General features: G+C 58.2%; 1 protein-coding gene and 1 long non-coding RNA gene across 3 annotated transcripts; one reads left to right on the top strand and one right to left on the bottom strand.

Annotated features, from left to right (window-relative positions):
* Nucleotides 1–697: 697 nt before the first annotated feature.
* Nucleotides 698–20,928, top strand: OBSL1 (obscurin like cytoskeletal adaptor 1). 2 transcript variants are annotated; one of them, XM_077155243.1, is made up of 21 exons: nt 698–1,717; nt 3,204–3,473; nt 3,558–3,809; nt 3,931–4,233; nt 4,361–4,657; nt 6,100–6,372; nt 7,620–7,892; nt 8,653–8,925; nt 11,710–11,982; nt 13,650–13,925; nt 14,000–14,287; nt 14,476–14,751; nt 15,334–15,603; nt 15,769–16,041; nt 17,024–17,290; nt 18,062–18,174; nt 18,662–18,818; nt 18,956–19,117; nt 19,450–19,554; nt 19,868–20,137; nt 20,803–20,928. In XM_077155243.1, exons 1-21 carry the CDS (start codon nt 706–708, stop codon nt 20,808–20,810), a joined length of 5,691 nt encoding a protein of 1,896 aa, XP_077011358.1. In that variant the 5' UTR covers nt 698–705; the 3' UTR covers nt 20,811–20,928. The 2 variants fall into 2 exon arrangements, with proteins under 2 accessions (XP_077011358.1, XP_077011357.1); XM_077155242.1 differs by lacking the exons at nt 11,710–11,982; nt 13,650–13,925; nt 14,000–14,287; ... (8 more) ...; nt 19,868–20,137; nt 20,803–20,928 and adding an exon at nt 9,322–10,586.
* Nucleotides 11,498–18,601, bottom strand: LOC143678141 (uncharacterized). Its single transcript, XR_013173090.1, has 3 exons — nt 18,289–18,601; nt 17,937–18,096; nt 11,498–11,995 (listed from the first exon to the last, which is right to left on the bottom strand). It is a non-coding gene; the product is annotated as an uncharacterized LOC143678141 (long non-coding RNA).
* Nucleotides 20,929–20,971: the final 43 nt, after the last annotated feature.

Genomic DNA, 20,971 nt, shown 5'->3' with positions numbered 1-20,971 from the left:
GGAGCAGGAAGAAACAGGGATCCGCTGGTGTTATTTGTCCTGAAAGTGTAATTTGTCAGGGATACAGAACGCCAGGCCCTCACACCTTCTGGGGCCCCTTTCCACCAAGCAGCTGCTAGTCAGCCATGGGGGGAAGGGCTGGGGCCAGGGCTAGAGCTGGGGCTGGGGCAGGGGGCAGGTGGTCCTGCCTGCTCTATACTTAGCCTGGAGGAGCCAGCCTGGGCTCTTGTCCTCCAGCTGTGTCATCAGAGAATATTTTTGGGATTGGCAGCTGCAGGCGTCTCTGCCACTCAGGCCCCAAGCCAGGCTGGCGGTTGGGGACCTGGCGGCTGGAGGTGGGAGGGAGGAGGGGGGATAGGCCCAGGCTGTGGGAGGGGGCTGGGAAGAGAGGCTCCAGGGAGCGGGAAGCCAGGCCGCGGGGCAGAGGAGGCTGTGAGGGCCCCTCTCTGGAAAGGCAAACAGAAACGATTGCCCCCCACCACCCTCGAGCTCTGGGCTCAGGCCTGGGAATCTCCGCAGCAAGGTTGCAACTCCGGCCGAGGGTAAGGAGGCGAGCCGGGAGCGGGCGGCCAGGGGAGAGCGCCGCTCCGGTCCCCGAGCCCCGGGCCCAGGCGCGCCCCGCCTCCCAGGCTCCCGCTGCCACTCCTGGGCCTGGTACGTCCGCAGGCCGCGCTCGCCGCCCGCCGGTGCCCCTGCGCCGTCGCGATGAAGGCGGGCTCCGGGGATCAGGGAAGCCCCCCGTGCTTCCTGCGCTTCCCGCGGCCCGTGCGGGTGGTAAGTGGCGCCGAAGCCGAGCTCAAGTGCGTGGTCCTGGGGGAGCCGCCGCCCGTGGTCGTGTGGGAGAAGGGTGGGCAGCAGCTGGAGGCCTCGGAGCGCCTGAGCTTCCCGGCGGACGGCGCCGAGCACTGGCTGCTGCTGAGCGCCGCGCTGCCCACCGACGCGGGGGTCTACGTGTGCCGCGCCCGCAACGCGTTGGGTGAGGCCTACGCGGCGGCCGCCGTCACCGTGCTGGAGCCGCCGGCCCCGGAGCCCGAGCCCCAGCACGCCGAGTGCCCGCTGCCGCCGCCCGGAACCGGCGAGGGCGCCCCGGTGTTCCTGACCGGGCCCGGGTCCCAGTGGGTGCTGCGGGGGGCGGAGGTGGTGTTGACGTGCCAGGTGGGGGGCCTTCCCGAGCCCACGTTGTACTGGGAGAAGGACGGGATGCCCCTGGACGAAGTGTGGGACAGCAGCCACTTCGCGCTCGTGCCGGGCCGCGCCGAGGGTGGCCCGGGTGTGAGTCTGGCGCTGCGCATCCTGGCGGCGCGGCTGCCCGACTCGGGCGTCTACGTGTGCCACGCCCGCAACCCGCACGGCCACGCGCAGGCCGGCGCGCTGCTGCAGGTGCACCAGCCCCCCGAGAGCCCTCCCGAGGACCCCGACGAGGCCCCGGAGCCCGTGGTCGAGCCGCTCAAGTGCGCGCCCAAGACCTTCTGGGTAAACGAGGGCAAGCACGCCAAGTTCCGCTGCTACGTGATGGGCAAGCCCGAGCCCGAGATCGAGTGGCACTGGGAGGGCCGCCCGCTGCTCCCCGACCGCCGCCGCCTCATGTACCGAGACCGCGACGGCGGCTTCGTGCTCAAGGTGCTGTACTGCCAGGCCAAGGACCGCGGGCTCTACGTCTGCGCCGCACGGAACTCGGCGGGCCAGACTCTCAGCGCGGTGCAGCTGCACGTCAAAGGTACAGGTGGCGCCCCCCGGGCCGTTTCCGGGCGCACGGGAGGGGCCTCTCGTGTCCTCCGAGGCGGTCCTTACTCGAGTCCGGCTCTGTGCCCAGAGCAGTCCCCAAAAGCTCAGTCCTGAGTGGGACGGAGAGGGAGGGAATATTAGGATACCACGCTCCACACCCCCCACCCCAGGAGATTGGGGGGTTACTAGGTATGGAAGGAACCCAGGAACTTCTTAGCAAACTCCCCAAGGGATTCTGAGGGACGTGGTGAAAAATCACCCTTTGATAAATGGCTCTAAGTGGTTGAAGTACAAACCTAGAGGACCCGACCAACTCTTCTACCTTCTTTCTAATCCAGTGGTTTTCAACCTTTGACTTTTTTACTCCCCTTCTTCCAATTGAAATGCAATATGGAGCCCAGTATATAAAATAGATAAAAGGACCACCTTCCGGGTGTAAATTTGTAAGTCCAAACTTATAACATACTTAGAAAACTAATCTGTGAGGACAAGGGTGATGTTTTATCCAATACAAACATTTTAAATGGAGGCGGCTCTCCTAATGCCTCTAATCTCTGCTTCCTGCGGGGAAGGGCTGGCTGCAAAGCATCATGTAGACAAGCTCCTGATACCCGCTAAAAGGTAAACTTGAGGGAGGAAAAATGCCCTGCAATTTTTTTACTATTCTTTAAACCGTTCCCCAGGTTTAAAACAAGAGGAAATCGACGGAGAGTAAAGTTATATTTCAATATTTAATCACCAACAATATCTAACAAATGCTTACTCTGCTTATAAACAGAAAATTCAGAAAAGAAACACCCAACACTCACATTGGGAGCTAAAGCTCTCCATATAGGATTTTATCGTTACTCACCAGATTATGCCTTCACTAGTTAGAGCCCACATTTTACCTCCCTGGCACAGCCTTAATTGCACAGACTTCCCAGGCCAGGGGCTGAACCATAACTCTGTCCAGAGAGAAAAGCCCAGCAGGGAAGCACAAGGGGCTTCCTGCTTTCTGGAGTTGCACAAGAATGTGCTTCTCCAGCAGCCCAGGTTAACCCATTGTCTCCCTGGCCATGTTTTCTTTCTTTTTTAAAATAGTTTTGAAAACGGTCGAAATACTTTTAAAAATGAAATTTAACTCAGGCCCTTAATGGAATTTGTGAGATACCTTGGAGCAGCCCTAGGGGACAGTTTGAAAACCACCGATCTGACCCCACCCCTTCCCTCCCTTTCTCCATTTTACAAACAAGGCAACTGAGGTCCGGGGACTATCAAACTGGACTTGCCCAAAGTGGTGTGCCAGGGTCAGACGAGAATATCAGCCTTCTGACTTCCTGTCTGGTGGTTTCTCTGTGATCCCTAAGGCCTCCCGGTTCTGGGAAAAGAGCCAACGGCAGGAGCTAAGGCGCGTCTGGGCAGCCGGTGAGGCGGGAGGCCGCCTCTTCGCGGTCCCACCTCGCCAAAGCCCTCTCTTGTCTGGCCCCTCTCCGCAGAGCCCCGCCTCCGCTTCACGAGACCCCTGCAGGATGTGGAGGGCCGGGAGCGTGGGATTGTCGTGCTGGAGTGTAAAGTACCCAACTCCCGCATCCCCACGGCCTGGTTCCGCGAGGACCAGCGCCTGCTGCCCTGCCGCAAGTATGAGCAGATCGAGGAGGGGGCCGTCCGGCGCCTCATCATCCACCGGCTCAAGGCGGATGACGACGGCGTCTACCTGTGCGAGATGCGCGGCCGGGTGCGCACCGTGGCCAACGTGACGGTCAAAGGTCGGCTGGCCGGCACGCGGAGGCCCAGGCGGAGGCCGGTGGGTGCCGGGGTCCCGGGCTGATGGGTTCCCGTCCGCATCTCAGGGCCCATCCTGAAGCGGCTGCCCCGGAAGCTCGACGTCCTGGAGGGAGAGAACGCTGTGCTGCTGGTGGAGACGCGAGAGGCCGGGGTCCAGGGGCACTGGAGCCGCGATGGAGAGGACCTGCCCGCCATCTGCCAGAGCAGCTCCGGCCACATGCACGCCCTGGTCCTTCCAGGGGTCACCCGAGAGGATGCTGGCGAGGTCACCTTTAGTCTGGGCAACTCCCGTACCACCACTGTGCTCCGAGTCAAATGTGAGGCCCCCGGGAGGGAAGGTGACCAGATGCCTGAGCCTGGGTCAGGACAGTGGATGAAGGTGGAAGGCTGTGGGAGGCCCAAGCAGGGCTCGAAATGTCAACCCTACCTTTGTCCCAGGCGTCAAGCACAATCCCCCAGGGCCCCCCGTATTGGTGGAGATGTTCAAGGGCCACAAGAATACAGTTCTACTGACCTGGAAGCCTCCGGAGCCAGTTCCCGAGACCCCCTTCATCTACCGGCTGGAGCGGCAGGAGGTGGGCTCAGAAGACTGGATCCAGTGCTTCAGCATCGAGAAAGCAGGGGCCGTGGAGGTGCCAGGCGACTGCGTGCCGTCCGAGGGAGACTACCGCTTCCGTGTCTGCACTGTCAGCGAGCACGGCCGGAGCCCCCACGTGGTCTTCCACGGTTCTGCCCACCTCGGTGAGGCGGTCCCACCAGACCCTGCCCATCAGCACCCCCCTCATCACCTCCTCTCCCCTCCCCGACCTCAGCTCTTGCCTTCTGCTGCCTCTTCTGGGGCTGACGGCTGCACTGTACCTCCATCCAGTGCCCACAGCTCGCCTGGTGGCTGGTCTGGAGGACGTGCAGGTGTACGATGGGGAAGATGCCATCTTCTCCCTGGACCTCTCCACCATCATCCAGGGCACCTGGTTTCTCAATGGCGAGGAACTCAAGAGTGATAAACCAGAGGGCCAGGTGGAACCCGGAGCCCTGAGCTATCGGATCCAGCAGAAGGGCCTACAGCACAGGCTGGTCCTCCAAGCAGTCAGGCATCAGGATAGTGGGGCCCTGGTCGGCTTCAGCTGCCCTGGCGTGCAGGACTCGGCTGCCCTCACCATCCAAGGTCAGTGCAGGTGGGGGACAGGGTGGGCAGAGAGATGCGAGACCCAGGTCCTGGTGGCAAATTGAGGCAGGTGCTGTCCCCATTTCTTGCATCCAGGGTAGGAGAGTAAGGGGCATCCATTGTGGGCACAGACTGTGGGCCCAGCAGTCCAAAAGGCCTGTTTCAGCCCAAGAGAAACAGACTAGGAAGCTTATTATGATCTTCATCAGCATCATCTCCAAATTCTCTGGAGCACTTCATGGTTTTCAGAACGCAGTCACCTCTGTCATCTCTTGTGAGAACCACGGGCCCTGCCACTTGTCCCTGATTGCTTCCCACCCCACTGTTTAAAGGTAACACTGACATAGCCACTTCCTAGGGACCACGCACAGTTCTGATCACTTTACATATATTAATTAGCATGATTCTCTCAACAGCCCTGTAAGATAGCTTCTGTTGTCATCCGCACTTTACAGATGGAGAAACCAAGGCACAGGGAGGTTAAGTGACTTATTGCCTGTCAGTATGGGGAGAAGAGGGAATGAGGCATCCCTGAGGGAGAGGGTTGGGGTAGGGGACTGAAAGTTCAGGGGACCCGCTCCTGTCTGCCTCCTTCCCATCACTGGAATTTGTAAGAAGCCACGGTCTCCAGGTGGTTAGCTTCCGGCATCACAGATAGAGAGCCAGGTGGGAAATAACCAGAGACCCGAGCAGCACTCCCTAAGTGTGACCTGGGACCACCAACATCAGAATCACCAGGGCAGGGTGGGGTGGGGTGGGGAGAGGGTTGGGGAGTGCTTTTAATGCCAATTCCCTGGCCCCTCCAAGTTTGAGAGCCTAGGACTATATTCTTAGCAGGCTCCCTGGGAATTCTTATGCACACTAAAACTACTGCTTCCGATAATTGGTTTGTGCACCCAAATCCAATTTTAAAAACCCCAACAGTGCAACAGGACTGATTGTAAAAATACAGAAATGGATAGCACAATACTACCTAATTGTAGCAAACAATGTTAGTATACTGAATGAAGCTGCATGTGAGAATGATAGAGGGAGGAGGGCTGGGGACACAAATGAAGCCAGAAGAAAAGATAGACGATAAAGACTGAGATGGTATGATCTAGGAATGCCTAGAGTGTATAATGATAGTGACTAAATGTACAAATTTAAAAATATTTTTGCATGAGGAAGAACAAATGAATGTCAATACTGCAGGGTTTTGAAAATAGATGGGCATTCATATTTTAAAACTTTAACGTATGTGTGAAACTAAAGCAAAAAAATGTTCATTTGGTACAAAAAATAATAATAAAAAGTAAAAATCCCAACAATGATCCCTGTGCTGACAGCAGCTGTCTGGCCTGAGAACACACATTGGAGGAAGTCGGGGGGGTGGGGGTGATGCTTCTCCGAGGTGGTCACGCTGAGGGTGCTAAAGGTGACTGCGCTTCTCCCCAATGCAGAGAGCCCGGTGCACATCCTAAGCCCCCAGGACAAGGTGTCAGCAACCTTCACGACCTCGGAGCGGGTGGTGCTGACCTGTGAGCTCTCGCGGAGGCATTTCCCAGCAAGCTGGTACAAGGACGGGCAGAAGGTGACAGAGAGTAAGTCTCTGGTGGTGACCGCGGATGGGTGCAAACACCACCTGATCCTGCCTGCGGCCGAAGTCCAGGACAGCGGCGAGTTCGAGTGCAGATTGGAAGGGATCTCAGCCTTCTTCGGCATCACTGTCCGAGGTCAGGAGCCATGCCAGCCCAGGCTCCTTCAGCTGAGGCTGACAGGCCCTGCAAGCAGGCCACGCAGACCTGCCCCTGGCCGGCCTCTTGGGTGGGGCTGGAGGCATGCCTTACAAAGAAGTGGGCCAGGGATATGCTTGTGGGTCCCTCTGTTCTTGCTTCTTAACTCTCCCATCACCAGCACCCTCCAGCTCACTTGCCCCATGCTTCCCCTCTGCTCAGGGTGGGGCAGGGGAGGGGAGAGGGAGTTCACATTGACTGAGCACCCACTCTCAGCCAAGGATCCTGCTGGGCACTTGGAACATATACTGTTTCATTTGATCCTCACAATTAGATGAGGGGCAGTATCTCCAGTTCCCAGGTGAAGAAGCTGAGGCTCGAGAAGGCCACGTGGCTTCCCCATTTGTACACACTCTGTTAACACTATAGCTGGGATTCACACCCAGGACTGCTTATCCTACTACCCCATGCAGTTTTTCACCCAAGACAGAGTTGAACAGAAGCGTCAAGCGCAGTGGTCCAGTGGTTCATTGAAGCCACTTTGTGGTCTCGTTGTTTCAGAAGTACTATGGAAGCTTGTTACAAATGCATATGCCCAGGCCCCCAGACCTACAGGTCCAGAATATCCAGGGTGGAGCCTATAGGGCCACTCTTAACAAATGCTGACTCTCTGGGTGAGCAGCTTTGGGAACTGCCAATCCAACTCATCTTCTCACTTTAAGTGGAAATCCCGTTTGAGCACCATTGCCTGGAGGTCTGCTAGCCCCTGCCTTGACTGGGAACTGACCATGTAGGGATCAACTGCCTCACGTTGCCCTAAGTCATTGTCTTCCACCTCCTGCCCACCCTCACACTGGTGTGTGAGGCTAGCTTTAAAAGAAGCAGCAAGCATGGCCTGGATGTGGCTGGTGAGAGTGACTTTAGCCTAGACAAATGACGGTGGCTTCTACTGTGCAAACTCCCTCCCCTCCTTCCCTGATCCCACCCAGTCACCTCTGATCCTCTGGGGTCCCACTGAGCACTCACCATATGACCTCCTGTCATGCCTCAGTATTCCATGGGGGCTGCAGAGGGAGAGGCCATTGCCCCTAAGCCCCACACGGAATGGCTTTAACACACACACACACGCACGCAAACACACACAGTGTCCTCCCATGAGGAGACATGTGTATCTGGGCAAGCAGCCAGCTTGGATTCATGTCTCCCATGTAGAGTGTCTGTGTGACCCCATTTCTGGCCCCTTCCAGATCCTCCAGTACACATCCTGGCCCCCCAGGAGCATGTGTTTGTTCATGCCATAACCTCCGAGTGTGTCATGCTGTCTTGCAAGTTGGACCGAGAGGAAGCCCCTGTGCACTGGTACAAGGATAGCCAGGAAGTGGAGGAGGGTGGCTCCGTGTTGCTGGAGAGTGACGGGCCCCATCGCCGCCTGGTGCTGCCCGCAGCCCAGCCCCTAGACGGGGGTGAATTCCAGTGTGTCGCTGGAGAGGAGCGTGCCTGCTTCACCGTCACCATCACAGGTGGGGTCCGGACAGGCCCACAGCAGCTGGACCAGGGAAGGTGCCCCTACCCCAGCAGCTGCTATACTCTCTCCTGGGATGCATTACCCAGCCCCTTCTCCCCTCCTTCTTGCCAACTGGAGCCCTGCCTCCTCCCTAACCCATGGCCTGCACCCTGAGGCTCAGTCACCCTCAGGAGATATATTGTCATAAAATCCACTGGTCCCAGCTGTCATAGGGGAAGCTCTGCCTTCTCTGTTCTCCTGAATGCCCTGCCAAGGGGTAGTTCTACCACAGGCAGGGTCCTGGCAGGGGCCCCAGGTACTCAGGGGGACAGAAGATCTCAGAGGGCCTGAGTGCCTGGGTGTGCCCTGAAAGGACCCTAGCTCCATCTGGGGAGCCAGCCCTCTCTCCCAGTTCCACCCTTCACACCAGCCCTGCCCCAACCCAGAGAACGTGGAGTGTTTCCCACCAAGGCTCCGACCGTGGTCCCCACCGTGCCGCCGCATGGCTAGTGTGCCTTGGTGATCGTGGTTGTATCCCTCTGGCCTTGGCAGCCTGGGATGCTGGGGTTGGGGTCACTAGCTATGAGGGACTGTCTGAGCTGCTCTCAGGGCAGTACGTCTTCCCTGGCATGTGGCCCAGTTTCCAGGAGCAGGGGACAGGCCCAGATCCACAAGGGGAGGGCAGGAGGGCACATCGGCCCAGCCTTTCAGTGGTAGGGGAACCAGCGTGGAGGCCCAGCCCCTCAGGCCCAACGGCAGTTCTTCCCGTCCCCCAGACGTCTCTTCGTGGATCGTGTACCCCAGTGACAAGGTATACGTGGGAGCTGTGCGCCTGGAGCGCGTGGTGCTGACCTGCGAGCTCTGCCGGCCCTGGGCCGAGGTGCGCTGGACCAAGGACGGCAAAGAAGTGGCAGAGAGCCCAGCGCTGCTGCTACAGAAGGAGGACACCGTCCGCCGCCTGGTGCTGCCTGCCGTCCAGCTGGAGGACTCGGGCGAGTACTTGTGTGAGATCGATGATGAGTCGGCCTCCTTCACCGTCACCGTCACAGGTGGGGGCCCACCCCAGCTCCCCAGCACTGCCACAGCTCAGTCCTGAGCCCTGGGGGAGCTGGCCACGTGCCCCTGAGCTGGCACACTGGTGAGAAGGGAGGTGGGGCGGAGGGTGCATGCACCTGGGACCCCTGCCCAAAAGAGCTGGGGGCCCTACCCAAGTCTGCAGGCTCCTCCCCAACACCCAAAGCCAGGGACAGCTACCCTCCACCGGCTCACTGACCAGCACTTGTTCTGGGCCAGGGGCTGGGGACAAGTGGTGACTAAAGCAGACCTGGTCCCTGCCCTCATAGAGCTTACAGTCTAGCTGGGGAGGCAGCTGTCAACCAGGGGTCGCAAACAGGCAGTCCCAAGGGCCCCAGCCAGCCCCCAGATGTGTTTTGTTTGGCCCACAGAATCTTATCAAAGTCAGGAAAGTTCAAATAACAATCCGGATCTATCCATCCTCTTGAAAAAGCCGAAGACCCGGCGACTCTGGTCTCGTTTTCCCCCATGGCGACGAACAGCTGGTGCTGAGTAGCAGCCGCCCCCAGAGCCCGGGGCCCACAATTCCTCTATCCCTGCCCCACAACCCACCACCCCTTTCCACCTCGTCCCAGCCCACTTCAGCCACTGACCTTACTTACCTGGCCCTGGCGGGCATTTAAGTTTGCGACCCCTGTGTTAAACCAATAAACACACAAATCAGTGTTTGACAACACCTCGTGATAAGTGCTGTGGAGCAAGAGAGCAGAGGGCTTGAGAGGACAGGGGGACTTGAGACGGCAGAACAAGAGAGGATGGGGGGACCTCAGAGAAAGTCACCACTGCACGCACAACAGCTGGCCCTGGCCGCAGCAGCTGGGCCCCTTCCCTCCTGGCGCACGGGCCTGGCAGGAAAGTAAGACAAATTAAGGGTCTCAGAGGGGGGATGTTGAGAATTGTGGTAGGGTGTATGGGAACCCAAAGCTGGGGGCTGCTGACTCTGTTGGGCTGCAGGAAGAGCCTTCAAAGCAGATACTTGGAATACTGGCATGAGCTGGCCAAGTTGGGGTTTGGGGTTGGGCAGAAAGTGGGGTGAAAATGTTCAAGGCAGGCAAAGCGCAGGATGACCTGTGGAAGTGAAAGTGGTTCGGCTCTGGAAACTTGAGGGCTGCGGCCAGCGGCAACAATCCCAGCATGGGTTTGTGTGTGTGTTGGGTGTTGGGGGTGAAGGGGTGTCATAGGGCCAGACAGCTCTGGGTGGCCAAGAAGAACCTGCTGCTGGCCAGGTCCTGTTGCCCTCTCCCCTACCCTGCCCTAAAAGGGATGCCCCCACACCAGGCAGAGCTGCTTAGGGACTTCCCACTGCCTGCACCCCAGACCTGCAACCTATCCCACGCAAGCTCCCTCCAAAAAGGTCTCTGCACATGTTCTTGCCTCTACTCAGGCGCCTTGGCCCTCTCCTGCTCCCGGCCCCGGCCAGACACAATGGCCAAAGCCGCACTTATGCCAGCCACAGTCAGGCTCCTATTTGCAGACTCTTCACGGGGCAATTAACACCCTGGCGGTGGGGAAGAAACACCACCACTGGCTCTGGGCCAGGGAGGATCAAGTCGGACGTCCAGCTGAGGTCCTGGGGCGGTGCGGAGTACCCCAGCCCAAACGCTGCACCTGCCCTCATCCTCCGGCCCCCGGTACCTCCACTCACCCCTGAGGCAGCTACGCTGTGCAATCTCAGCATTGCTGGGCCCCAGAAAACCAGCCTGGATCCTCCAGACTCTTCAAACTAACTCCAGTAGGGGAGACAGGTTGCGCGCGCGCGGGCGCGGGGCGAGAGGCCCCTGGAGGCGGAGGGCTGAAGGCTGAGCATGCGCCCGCGTGCACGTCTATGCGCGCGCCTGCGAACACCGGGACCCGGCACCTCGCAGTTCCACGGCCCGGCCACAAGGGGGCCGCACGCTAACGGAGCAGTAAATCTCCGAGACTGAAGTCTGGGAAATTCCCTGGTGCGTGGGAACGTGGGCAGGCGCAGGCTCGGCGCCTTGTCACTCCAATGTTGCCACGCCTTCCTTTCTGAAGAGGGCGGGGCCCCGGAGTCAGAGTGTAGCTGTCCTGGGGAACTCTCGGACATCTCTCAAGCGCAGATGCAGAAAGCATGACTGAGCCCTTAGCACCTGAAAAATCTACCCCTCCCCTTAACAGACGGGATTTCTCCCTCCTTCCCTAGAGGAAGTGTAACCCGCTCTAATCTTAAGGAAGTTGATCAATCACCCTGAGTCTCAATTTCCTCAACTGGAAAATAGGGATAAACAGCACCTACCGTCTATGACTGCTGTGAGGATTAAATGAGTTAGTATATGCAAGGTGCTTAGGATGGTGCCTGGAACTCCAAGGAGCTGTGTTCAAGTGTCTGCCCTTAAAGTTCTGCAATTCCACATCCCCCAAAATCTCTCAAAATCAAAAGGTTTGTTGTAAGTTTCATATTCAAAATCATTCCAGTAAAATTTGAGCTTAGCTGCTTGAAGCAATTTCTACTCTTTAACTATCCTGCTTAGGAGGAATATATATATATGTTACACTGTCCAAATGTTAATGTGATTGACTCTAGTAGGGGCTAAGGGTGGATAAATACACCACTTCCAGAATCGGAAACATTATGCATTGTGGAATACATCTGGCCCTGAGATTTCAGACAATGATAGGGGCCTCATTACTCTATTATTATTATAACTATCACAGGAACTCGGTGCTGCCAAATGGCCCTGAGGACGTGGAGGGTAAGTTTGTGACAGCCTGTGGTTGTGGTTGCACCCTCCCTGCAGAGCCCCCGGTGCGGATCATATACCCCCGGGACGAGGTGACCTTGATCGCGGTGAGCTTGGAGTGCGTAGTCCTGATGTGTGAGCTGTCGCGGGAGGATGCCCCTGTGTGCTGGTACAAGGATGGGCTGGAGGTGGAGGAGAGTGAGGCCCTGGTGCTGGAGAGTGAGGGGTCATGTCGCCGCCTGGTGCTGCCCGCTGCCCAGCCCGAGGACGGGGGCGAGTTCGTGTGCGATGCGGGAGATGACTCGGCCTTCTTCACCGTCACCATCACAAGTGAGTTGTACCTCTGCAGAGATAGAAAGGTAGGACTTATAGGGACAGACCCTCAGATCCCACCCCCACCCCCACTTCCCCATCAACTCTGCCAGCTACTTGTTCCCCAGAGTCTCCCCCTTTTCTAGCTTCCTCCCACACACAGCCGTCCCTATCTCTAGCTCCCACCACCCCTAATCCTCAGCCATCAGGGAGCTTTGGCTTGTCCAGATCAGGGTGGGATAGTGACCAGAAGCCTAGTGGGAGGGAGCCCAGCAATTAGGAGCATTCATTCATTCTTATGGTATAAAAATATTTATTGAGCAACTACTAGGTGCTAGGCACTTGTCTAGATGATGAGAACACAGCAGTGCACCAATAAGACAAAACCTCCTGTCTTTTTTAAAAAATATTTTTATTGATAAATTTTCACACACATACATACATACATGGTGTACAATCAATGGCTCACAATATAATCACGTGTGTTCATGATCATTTCTTTAAACATTTGCATCACTCCAGAAAAAACTCATACATACCATACCCCTTGATCGTGATGAGCTTGATAAATTTTTTTGAAAAAGAAAAAAGCTTCGTTGGAGTACCTTGCACCTGATAAGCCCCCGTGGACTGTGCTGGTACCCCTTTCATTGACCACTAGTGTTTCCATCTACGCAATTTATTTTATCCTTTCTCCCCCCTATTATTTATTTATTTTTATCCATATTTTTTTACTCATCTATCCATACCCTGGATAAGAGGACAGACACAAAGTTTTCACAATCCCGCAGTCACATCGTAAAAGTTATATCTTTATACAATCGTCGTCAAGAATCTAGGCTACTGGTACACAGTGCAACAATTTCAGGTACTTCCCTCCAGACACTCCAATATACCATAAACTAAAAAGGGATATCTATATAATGCATAAGAATAACCTCCATAATAACCTCTCAACTCTGTTTGAAATCTCTCAGCCACTGAAACTTTATTTTGCCTCATTTCTCTCTTTCCCATTTTGGTCAAGAAGGCTTTTCTCAATCCCTTGATGCCGGCCCGGGATTTCTGTCCCATGTTGCCGGGGAGATTTAGACCCCTGGGAGTCATGTCCCATGCAGTGGAGAGGGCAGTGAGTTCACCTGCGGAGTTGGCTTAGATAGACAGCAACAAAAGAAGTTCTCTGGGAGTGACTCTTGAGCCTAATTTTAAGTAGGCTTAGCCTTTGCAAAAACCTCCTGCCTTGATGGAGAGTACCTTATGACAAAAAAAAAAAAAAACTAGACAGACAAAAAAAAAGTAAAGTAAGTGGCTGGTTAGATGGTGACAGGCATCGGAGGAAAAGCAGGGAAAGGGGGGTGGAGGGTGGGAGGGATGTGCATTGGGGTCAAACCGATCAGGGCATGAGTCTGTGTGACCTTGGGCAAGTCACTCCCTTCTAAAGAGGGGTCAGGGTCCTCACCTGTAAAGTGAAGCCAACAGCCCCACGTGTCTGAGGAGGGGCCAGGGGCAACCAGAAAAGGGGCTGCAGAGTGCTTCGGTGGAGTACCTTGCACTTGATAGGCCCCCATGGACTGTGCTGGTATCACTCTCAAGGGCGAGTGGGTGCAGAACTGAGCATCGGGTGGGCAATGCAGGGAGAGGCCTGCAGGCCGAGCTCATGTGCCCCTCCTTCTGCCGCCTGCCAGCCCCGCCAGAGAGGATTGTCCACCCCGCAGCCCGCTCCCTGGACCTGCAGTTCCGGGCCCCAGAGCGTGTGGAACTGCGCTGCGAGGTGGCCCCGGCTGGGACTCGGGTGCGCTGGTTCAAAGACGGGCTGGAAGTGGAGGCATCGGACACCCTGCAGCTGGGTGCTGAAGGGCCCACCCGCACCCTGACCTTACCCCATGCCCTCCCCGAGGACACCGGGGAGTACATGTGCGAGACTCGTGACGAGGCCGTTACCTTCAATGTCAGCGTGGCCGGTGGGTGCTCCCAGTTAGCCCAGGTCAGGGAGGCAGGGCCCAGCCTGGGCTGACACCCTCCTCTCTTTGTCCAGAGCCCCCAGTGCGGTTCCTTGCCCCAGAAGCAGTCCCCAGCCCGCTCTGTGTGGCCCCTGGGGAGCCGGTGGTGCTGTGCTGTGAACTGTCCCGGGCAGGTGCCCCCGTGCTCTGGAGCCACAACGGGAGGCCCGTGCGGGAGGGCGAAGGCCTGGAGCTCCAGGCTGAAGGCCCCCGCCGCGTCCTCTGCATCTGGGCAGCAAATGCAGCCCACGCAGGCCTCTACACCTGCCAGTCCGGGGCGGCCCCAGGAGCCCCCAGCCTCAGCTTCACCGTCCAGGTGGCTGGTGAGTATAGTCTGGGCAGAAAGCCTGAGAATAGCGCCCTAAGCCCGTGGGTTTTCCCCGCTTTTCTAGCCCCCTTGGCCATCCCCTGTCCCACCTCTCTCAGTATCTTTCAGCATCTTGCCTCCCTCTGCCTTCCTCGAAACCCTATATCCTGTCCCCATGCAGTGACCCCAGCTCTGACCCCACAGAACCCCCTGTGCGAGTGGTGGCCCCCGAGGCAGCCCAGACGAGGGTCCGCAGCACCCCAGGCGGGGACCTGGAGCTGGTGGTGCACCTCTCCGGGCCAGGGGGCCCTGTGCGCTGGTACAAGGATGGGGAGCGACTGGCGAGCCAGGGGCGGGTGCAGCTGGAGCAGGCGGGGGAAAGGCAGGTACTGCGGGTTCGGGGCACCCGGAGCAGGGACGCTGGGGAGTACCTATGCGACGCACCCCAGGACAGCCGCATCTTCCTCGTCAACATAGAAGGTAACAGTGCACCCCTCACAGCCTTTGGGCCCTGGTACCCGTGAGGACCACCTCTCCCCCCACCATTCTGGTCTAAGCTACCCCCCTCCACTTCCTACTTCTGACTGCACCCAATATGTTGCTCAGATAAAGGCCAAGGGCTCCCTACTTAGGACCCCTCAAATAGATGTCATATGCCGGGGGTTAAAAGTAGGGGCTCTGGAGTGTGCCCACCCAGGTTCAAATCTGGCTTCTGCTACCCGGTAGATGTGTGACATTGGGCAATTGCTTAACCTCTCTGAGCCCCACCTCTGAAACGGGGAAATGGTCTTAAGGGCTGCTGTGACAATTAAGTGCTATAAATGGGGCCCACGGTAAATGATCTGTTATTATTAGGGAGTCAGAGAGGTAGGGCACCAGGATGGAGAGGAATTGGCTAGGAGTGGTAGAGAGCTGGCACCTTGTCCTTTATCCCCATGGCACACAGTAGGTCCTTGGGAAATTTTAAGTGACTGAGAAGTGAGGGCATGTGCCCAGTGAGGGGATGAAGAGGACAGAGGCAGATAGACCGAGCCCAGCTCAAGGCCTGACCCCGTCCCCCAGAACCACCACCAGCAAAGCTGGTCTCAGAGCTGACTCCGCTAACCGTCCACGAGGGTGATGATGCCACGTTCCGGTGTGAGGTCTCCCCACCAGGCGCCGACGTCACCTGGCTGCGCAACGGGGCCGTTGTCACTCCGGGGTCCCAGGTGGAGATTGTCCAGAATGGTTCAAGCCACTCGCTGACCGTGCGCGGCTGCCAGCTCCAGGATGCAGGGACCGTGACTGCACGGGCAGGGGGCACGGCCACAAGTGCCCGGCTCCATGTTCGAGGTTTGGTTCTGATGAGGATGCAATGCTCTGTTCCCCCTACCTGTCCTTGCAGCCCTGGCCCCGGCAACCCTGCCCTTCGACTCAGGGACAGACCAGTGAGATGGGGAGAGGGACAGCCTCCAGTCCCCACTGAGCCCCATTGCCTCCTCCCCTCTTCCTCCCCAGAGGCTGAGCTCTTGTTCCTGCGGCGACTGCAGGATGTACGGGTAGAGGAAGGCCAGCACGTGTGCCTGGAAGTGGAGACAGGCCGAGTGGGCACAGCCGGGGCTGTGCACTGGGTGCGAGGTGGGGAGCCCCTACCCCAAGACTCTCGTCTGTCCATGGCCCAAGATGGCCACATCTACCGCCTCTTCATCCACGGCGTCATCCTGGCTGACCAGGGCACCTACGGCTGTGAGAGCCGCCATGACCGCACCTTGGCCAGGCTCAGCGTGAGGCGTGAGTGCCCCGTCACCTCCTAACACTACGCCTGCTCAGGGCCCCTCAGACTCCCGCCAAAGTGCCCCTACCAAGGAAAGTCAGCCCTGGCAGTCCTGGCCCATGAGTGTAGCCTAAAACAGCCTGCCCAAAGCAAAACTTTTCTAATGTTTTCTACTTTACTTTAAGAGTCCATTTGGATTGTGTATTCCATTTCATATTTCTAGGTTGGCTTTGTTAACAACAGAAATATTATACCCTAGAAAGGCTTGCCATGTTTATTCTATGCCTTCAGGCATGCATGCCCATTTGAAACACAGGGATAGCCTGCAAATAGCAACTCCCACCTCCCAAGCTGGAACCCCCTATTAGCTGTGTGACCTCATGCAAGTTACTTAGCTTCTCTGAGCCAACTCTTCGTACCTGAAACCTGGGGCTAGTCCCTACCTCAAGGGTCTTTGGGAACATTAAATGAGATAACAGATGAAAAATGCCCACATTGAGCCTGGTAAATGGCTGTGGTTGGTGATATGTATGTGCCCTTTATTTCATTCATTTAATCCCCAGAATAAACTCAAGTTTCAATACCACTCACCTCGTACAGTGGGGAAGCTAAGGCCCAGAGAGGTCAAGCAGTTTACCAGAGGTCACACAGCAATAGAATATGTGGCAGAGCTAAGGTCCAATCCTGCTGTATCTGACTGCAAATTCTGCGCTCTTCCCAGTGCCCCTCTTCCCAGATTCCCTAATCCCTAACCACACTTTACCCCATCCCTGCGTCCTCTCCTAACCCTAATATGCTCCTGCCCCCATATCCAAATCTAGTCTGCTGTGCTTCCTTCTTCCTGCATTCTGGTTCTGAACTTCTTCTGGCAGGGCCTTATGTTGGGTGTTGGAGGGAGGCAGGTAGGGCCAAGGGGTGAGTGAAACCCCACAGCCCCCCACCTGGAACTGGAGTCTTCACCTCCCTCTCTCCCCTCCTCTCCCCACCTCCCTGCACCAGCGAGGCAGCTGCGGGCACTGCGGCCTCTGGAGGATGTGACCGTCAATGAGGGGGGCAGCGCCACCTTCCAGCTGGAGCTATCCCAGGACAGCGTGGTTGGGGAGTGGGCCCGGGGTGGAGTCCGGCTGCAGCCAGGGCCCAAATGCCACATTCAGACAGAGGGCCACACCCACCGCCTGGTACTCAGTGGCCTGGGCAGGGCCGACGCCGGCTGTGTCTCCTTCACTGCTGATTCCCTGCGCTGTGCAGCCAGACTCACTGTGAGAGGTGCGGCCTCTGGGATCACCACTTGCCTGCTGATGCACAGGGTTCTGCAAACCATCCTGGGTGTGACCCTACTGATCCCACTGACCATGCCTGTCTTAGTGTGGCCCTCACTGACCTGCATGCCAGAGTGTGTCACACCCATGCCCCTTTGGCCCATAGGGTCTCCTGTGACGGCCCTGCCTGCAGGTGGGGCCTCTGACCACTTGGGTCACTGTGAGCCACTGGCTGTACCTGCCTAAGGGTGACTCCACTAGCAACTCTGCTTCTGTGTCCTCCATTTTTGCTTTCAGCCCCAGCGTGTTCCTTACTGACCCTGCCTGCCCTAGGGGCCCCCCCTCCCCAATCACCGCTTGCTCTCTGAACCCACTGTGTCTCCCTCCCCCAGGCCAGTATTTCCTAATGACCACTACAGCCAAGTATGTTTCCCACTGACCCTGCCTGCCAGGTGACACTGTCTTCCTATAGGTGACCCAACTGGCATCCCTAACCCCAGTATATCCCCCACTGACCACATTAAAGTGTGACCCCCTCAGCCGGCCACTCCTGCCCATTAACCCCTCTGGCCCCACTGTGTCCCATACTGACAGCCTCCCCTAGACCAGCTGGCCCAGCATATCCTTCATGGGCCAGTGTCTCCACTGCTCACCTTGTCTAAATGCGTCCACCGATGACCTCATGTGCCCAAGTATGTCCTCCTTGTCTCTGTGAGTTGAGTCCCATCCTGCCCTCACCTCTGCCTCCTGTGTTCTGCCCCCTCTCTCCCATTCCCAGAGGCCCCAGTGACCATTGTGCGGGGGCCACAGGACCTAGAGGTGACAGAGGGAGACACAGCTACGTTTGACTGTGAGCTTTCCCAGGCCTTGGCTGATGTCACCTGGGAGAAGGTCAGAATCCAGCCCCAGCCCAGCCCACCTTGTTTAACAGCACTGAAATCCCCCAATAGAAAGAACATTCCATTCTCACTGAGCCCGTGTGTCTAGGGCTGTGCTCAGACTCACCTCACATTTACTCCTCCGATCCTTACAACACCCCTATGAGGTAGGTCTTGTTATCACCATGCTATCTGTGAGGAAACTGAGGCTCAGTGAGATGAAGTTACTCTCCCAGATGCACAGAAAAGGGGCGGCGCCTATATTTGATGGTACATGGCTCTGGGCTTCCCATGCCCGTGGCACCTCTTTTGGGCCCCAATGTCCCCAAAAGAGTAACATGCCCAGCGCCTCCTGGCGCTGCCCCAGCCTGGGCCACAAGACCAGGGAGGCCAGCATAAACGCGCCTCGAGCCCGCTTAGCACCAACAGAGGACGCCTCTCAGGGCCGCGTCCGCGTCGCATAGCCGAGCTCGCCCTCTACCCTCAATTCCCGCCCCTAGGACGGGCGCGCACTCGCCCCCGGCCCCCACGTCCGGCTCCAGGCACTCGGCACGCGTCGCCTTCTCCAGCTTCGGCACTGCGACCCATCGGACGCCGGGACCTACAGCTGCGTGGTGAGGACGGCCCGCGCGGGACCCGTCCGCCTGACCGTGCGCGGTGGGTCTGGTACTGCGTGAGGGCGTGAGGGTTGCGGAGCGGATACTGCCCCGCCGGGACCCCGAGTGCTTCTAGGGCGAGGGGCGGGGACGGGGCGTGGTCGAGCTCCGCCCCTCCCCACCCCGGCTCCGCCCCAGAGCGCGCAGTGGCAGTCCTCTCCGAGCTCCGGTCGGTTAGCGTGCGGGAAGGCGAAGGCGCCACATTCCAGTGCACGGTGTCGGAGGCCGAGACCACGGGGAGCTGGCAGCTCGGAGGCCGTCCGCTGAGGCCGGGAGGCCGCATCCGCATCCGACAGGAAGGTCTGGCCGCCTCTCTATCCTCTCCAGCTCCCGGCTGTCCCGCCCGCCTCAGGCAGATCCCGCCCTACTGGGAATAGCCCCGCCTCCGGCTCGAAAGGGTCCCGCCCCTCAACCCAAGGAGACTAACCTCCGGGTCTTTCCCTGCCCCCCTGCTCTGAGCCCTGGGTGCCGGGCAGCTCCTCTCCCCTCTCGCCATTTCTGTTCCGCCCATCCCAGTGACACTCGACGCGTCTGAACAGACCCTTGGACCAGCTCCGGCCCCGCCCTCTTCCCCCAGCCCTCCCCCGAGGCGGCTCCGGCTTCGCTAGCATCCACCTCCGCTTCACTCCCAGGGAAGAAACACGTTCTGGTGCTGAGCGAGCTGCGCGCCGAGGACGCGGGTGAAGTCCGCTTCCAGGCGGGACCCGCCCAGTCCGTGGCTCAGCTGGAGGTGGAGGGTAAGCAACTGGGGCGGAGGCGGCCGGGGGGTGGGCATCGTCTTCCGCTCGGGACTGGCGGCCTGGTGACTGCTCCTAAGAGCTCTGTCTCCCTCCCCTCCCCTCGAGGGGCTCTCCTGGGGCAGGTCGCCAAGGGCCACGCGTTTCCAGGAGCGGAGGTGCGAAGGGGGAGACTTTGCTGGTGTTATAGATTTACGAGGCGTGGCCTAGAGGGCTGAGACCGGGAATGGAGGATGCAGGAAGGGAAGATGTGCCTCTCCTCCCGGGGGTCCTGCGAGTCCCCATTAACTTAATCCCCGCCCTCTACCCCCAGCCCTGCCTCTCCAGATGTGCCGCCGGCCCCCTCGCGAGAAGACAGTTCTGGTGGGTCGCCGGGCGGTGCTGGAGGTGACTGTGTCCCGCTCGGGGGGCCACGTGTGCTGGCTGCGGGAGGGGGTCGAGCTGTGCCCGGGAGACAAGTATGAGCTGCGCAGCCACGGCCCCACCCACAGCCTGGTTATCCATGACGTGCGACCCGAGGACCAGGGCACCTACTGTTGCCAGGCCGGCCAGGACTGCGCCCACACACGGCTGCTGGTGGAGGGTGAGTCAAGATGACTGGGCAGAGGTCAGAGGGGCCTACCGGCTGGGCAAGAAAGAGGGGACGCCAGTGGGCTAAGGCACACCTAGGGGAGGTTGCCAGAACTTGGAATTGCAGGTCTGTAATGGGATGTGTTCGGGGGAGGATAGAGAGAAGGGAGCCCCGTGTATAGATCAGCCATACCCACCTTTCTATGCCCTTTCCTGTCCTGGCTTTTCTCATCCTCTCCTGCTGCAACCATGTTTCTTCCTCTTGAAACCCCATTTGTACTGTGGTTCCTCTGCTTCCCACCTATCGCCTTGGTCTGTGCCCCCTGCCAGCCCCTCAGTTCCTTCCTGCTCTCTGCCCTGCTAGATCCCATTTATCTTCAGTGAGTTCAACACAAGCAGAGGGCTCCTGAGCTAGTCCCACTTCTTTCCTCTTCCCCGCAGAAAATGCCCTACCCTCCACCCCACACCCTTGTATTCCCTTCAGATGCTGTGCCTTGCCTACTGCTAACCTGACCCCCACTTTGCAGCCCCCCACAGACAGTCCTCACAGAAGCCCAGAAAGGGTGGGGCAGAGGGTGAGGATCCAGCTCTCCCTATATGGGTGCCCGGATTCAGCCAGGGGAGAGAAAGGTGGTACCCATTCTCTCCCCAGCCCCACGTGGAGTTATTCCTCTGCAGGTAGCTAGGAAGACCGAACCAGGCCAGGCGGGTGTCCTCGGACAGCTTGGAAGGCACATGCTCTTACCCAGGTGGGGGTGGGAGGGTAGGGAAACCAGAGGTGTCAGGAGATAATAAACATGGTACAGCTCCTTTCCCTGCCTGTGTGATTTGAAAAACAGACCTTTCC

This window comes from Tamandua tetradactyla, chromosome 3, assembly GCF_023851605.1.
Source record: "Tamandua tetradactyla isolate mTamTet1 chromosome 3, mTamTet1.pri, whole genome shotgun sequence".
NCBI lineage: Eukaryota > Metazoa > Chordata > Mammalia > Pilosa > Myrmecophagidae > Tamandua > Tamandua tetradactyla.
The sequence above is the reverse complement of the archived record's forward strand: the minus strand, read 5'-3'. Positions and strand labels throughout refer to the sequence as shown.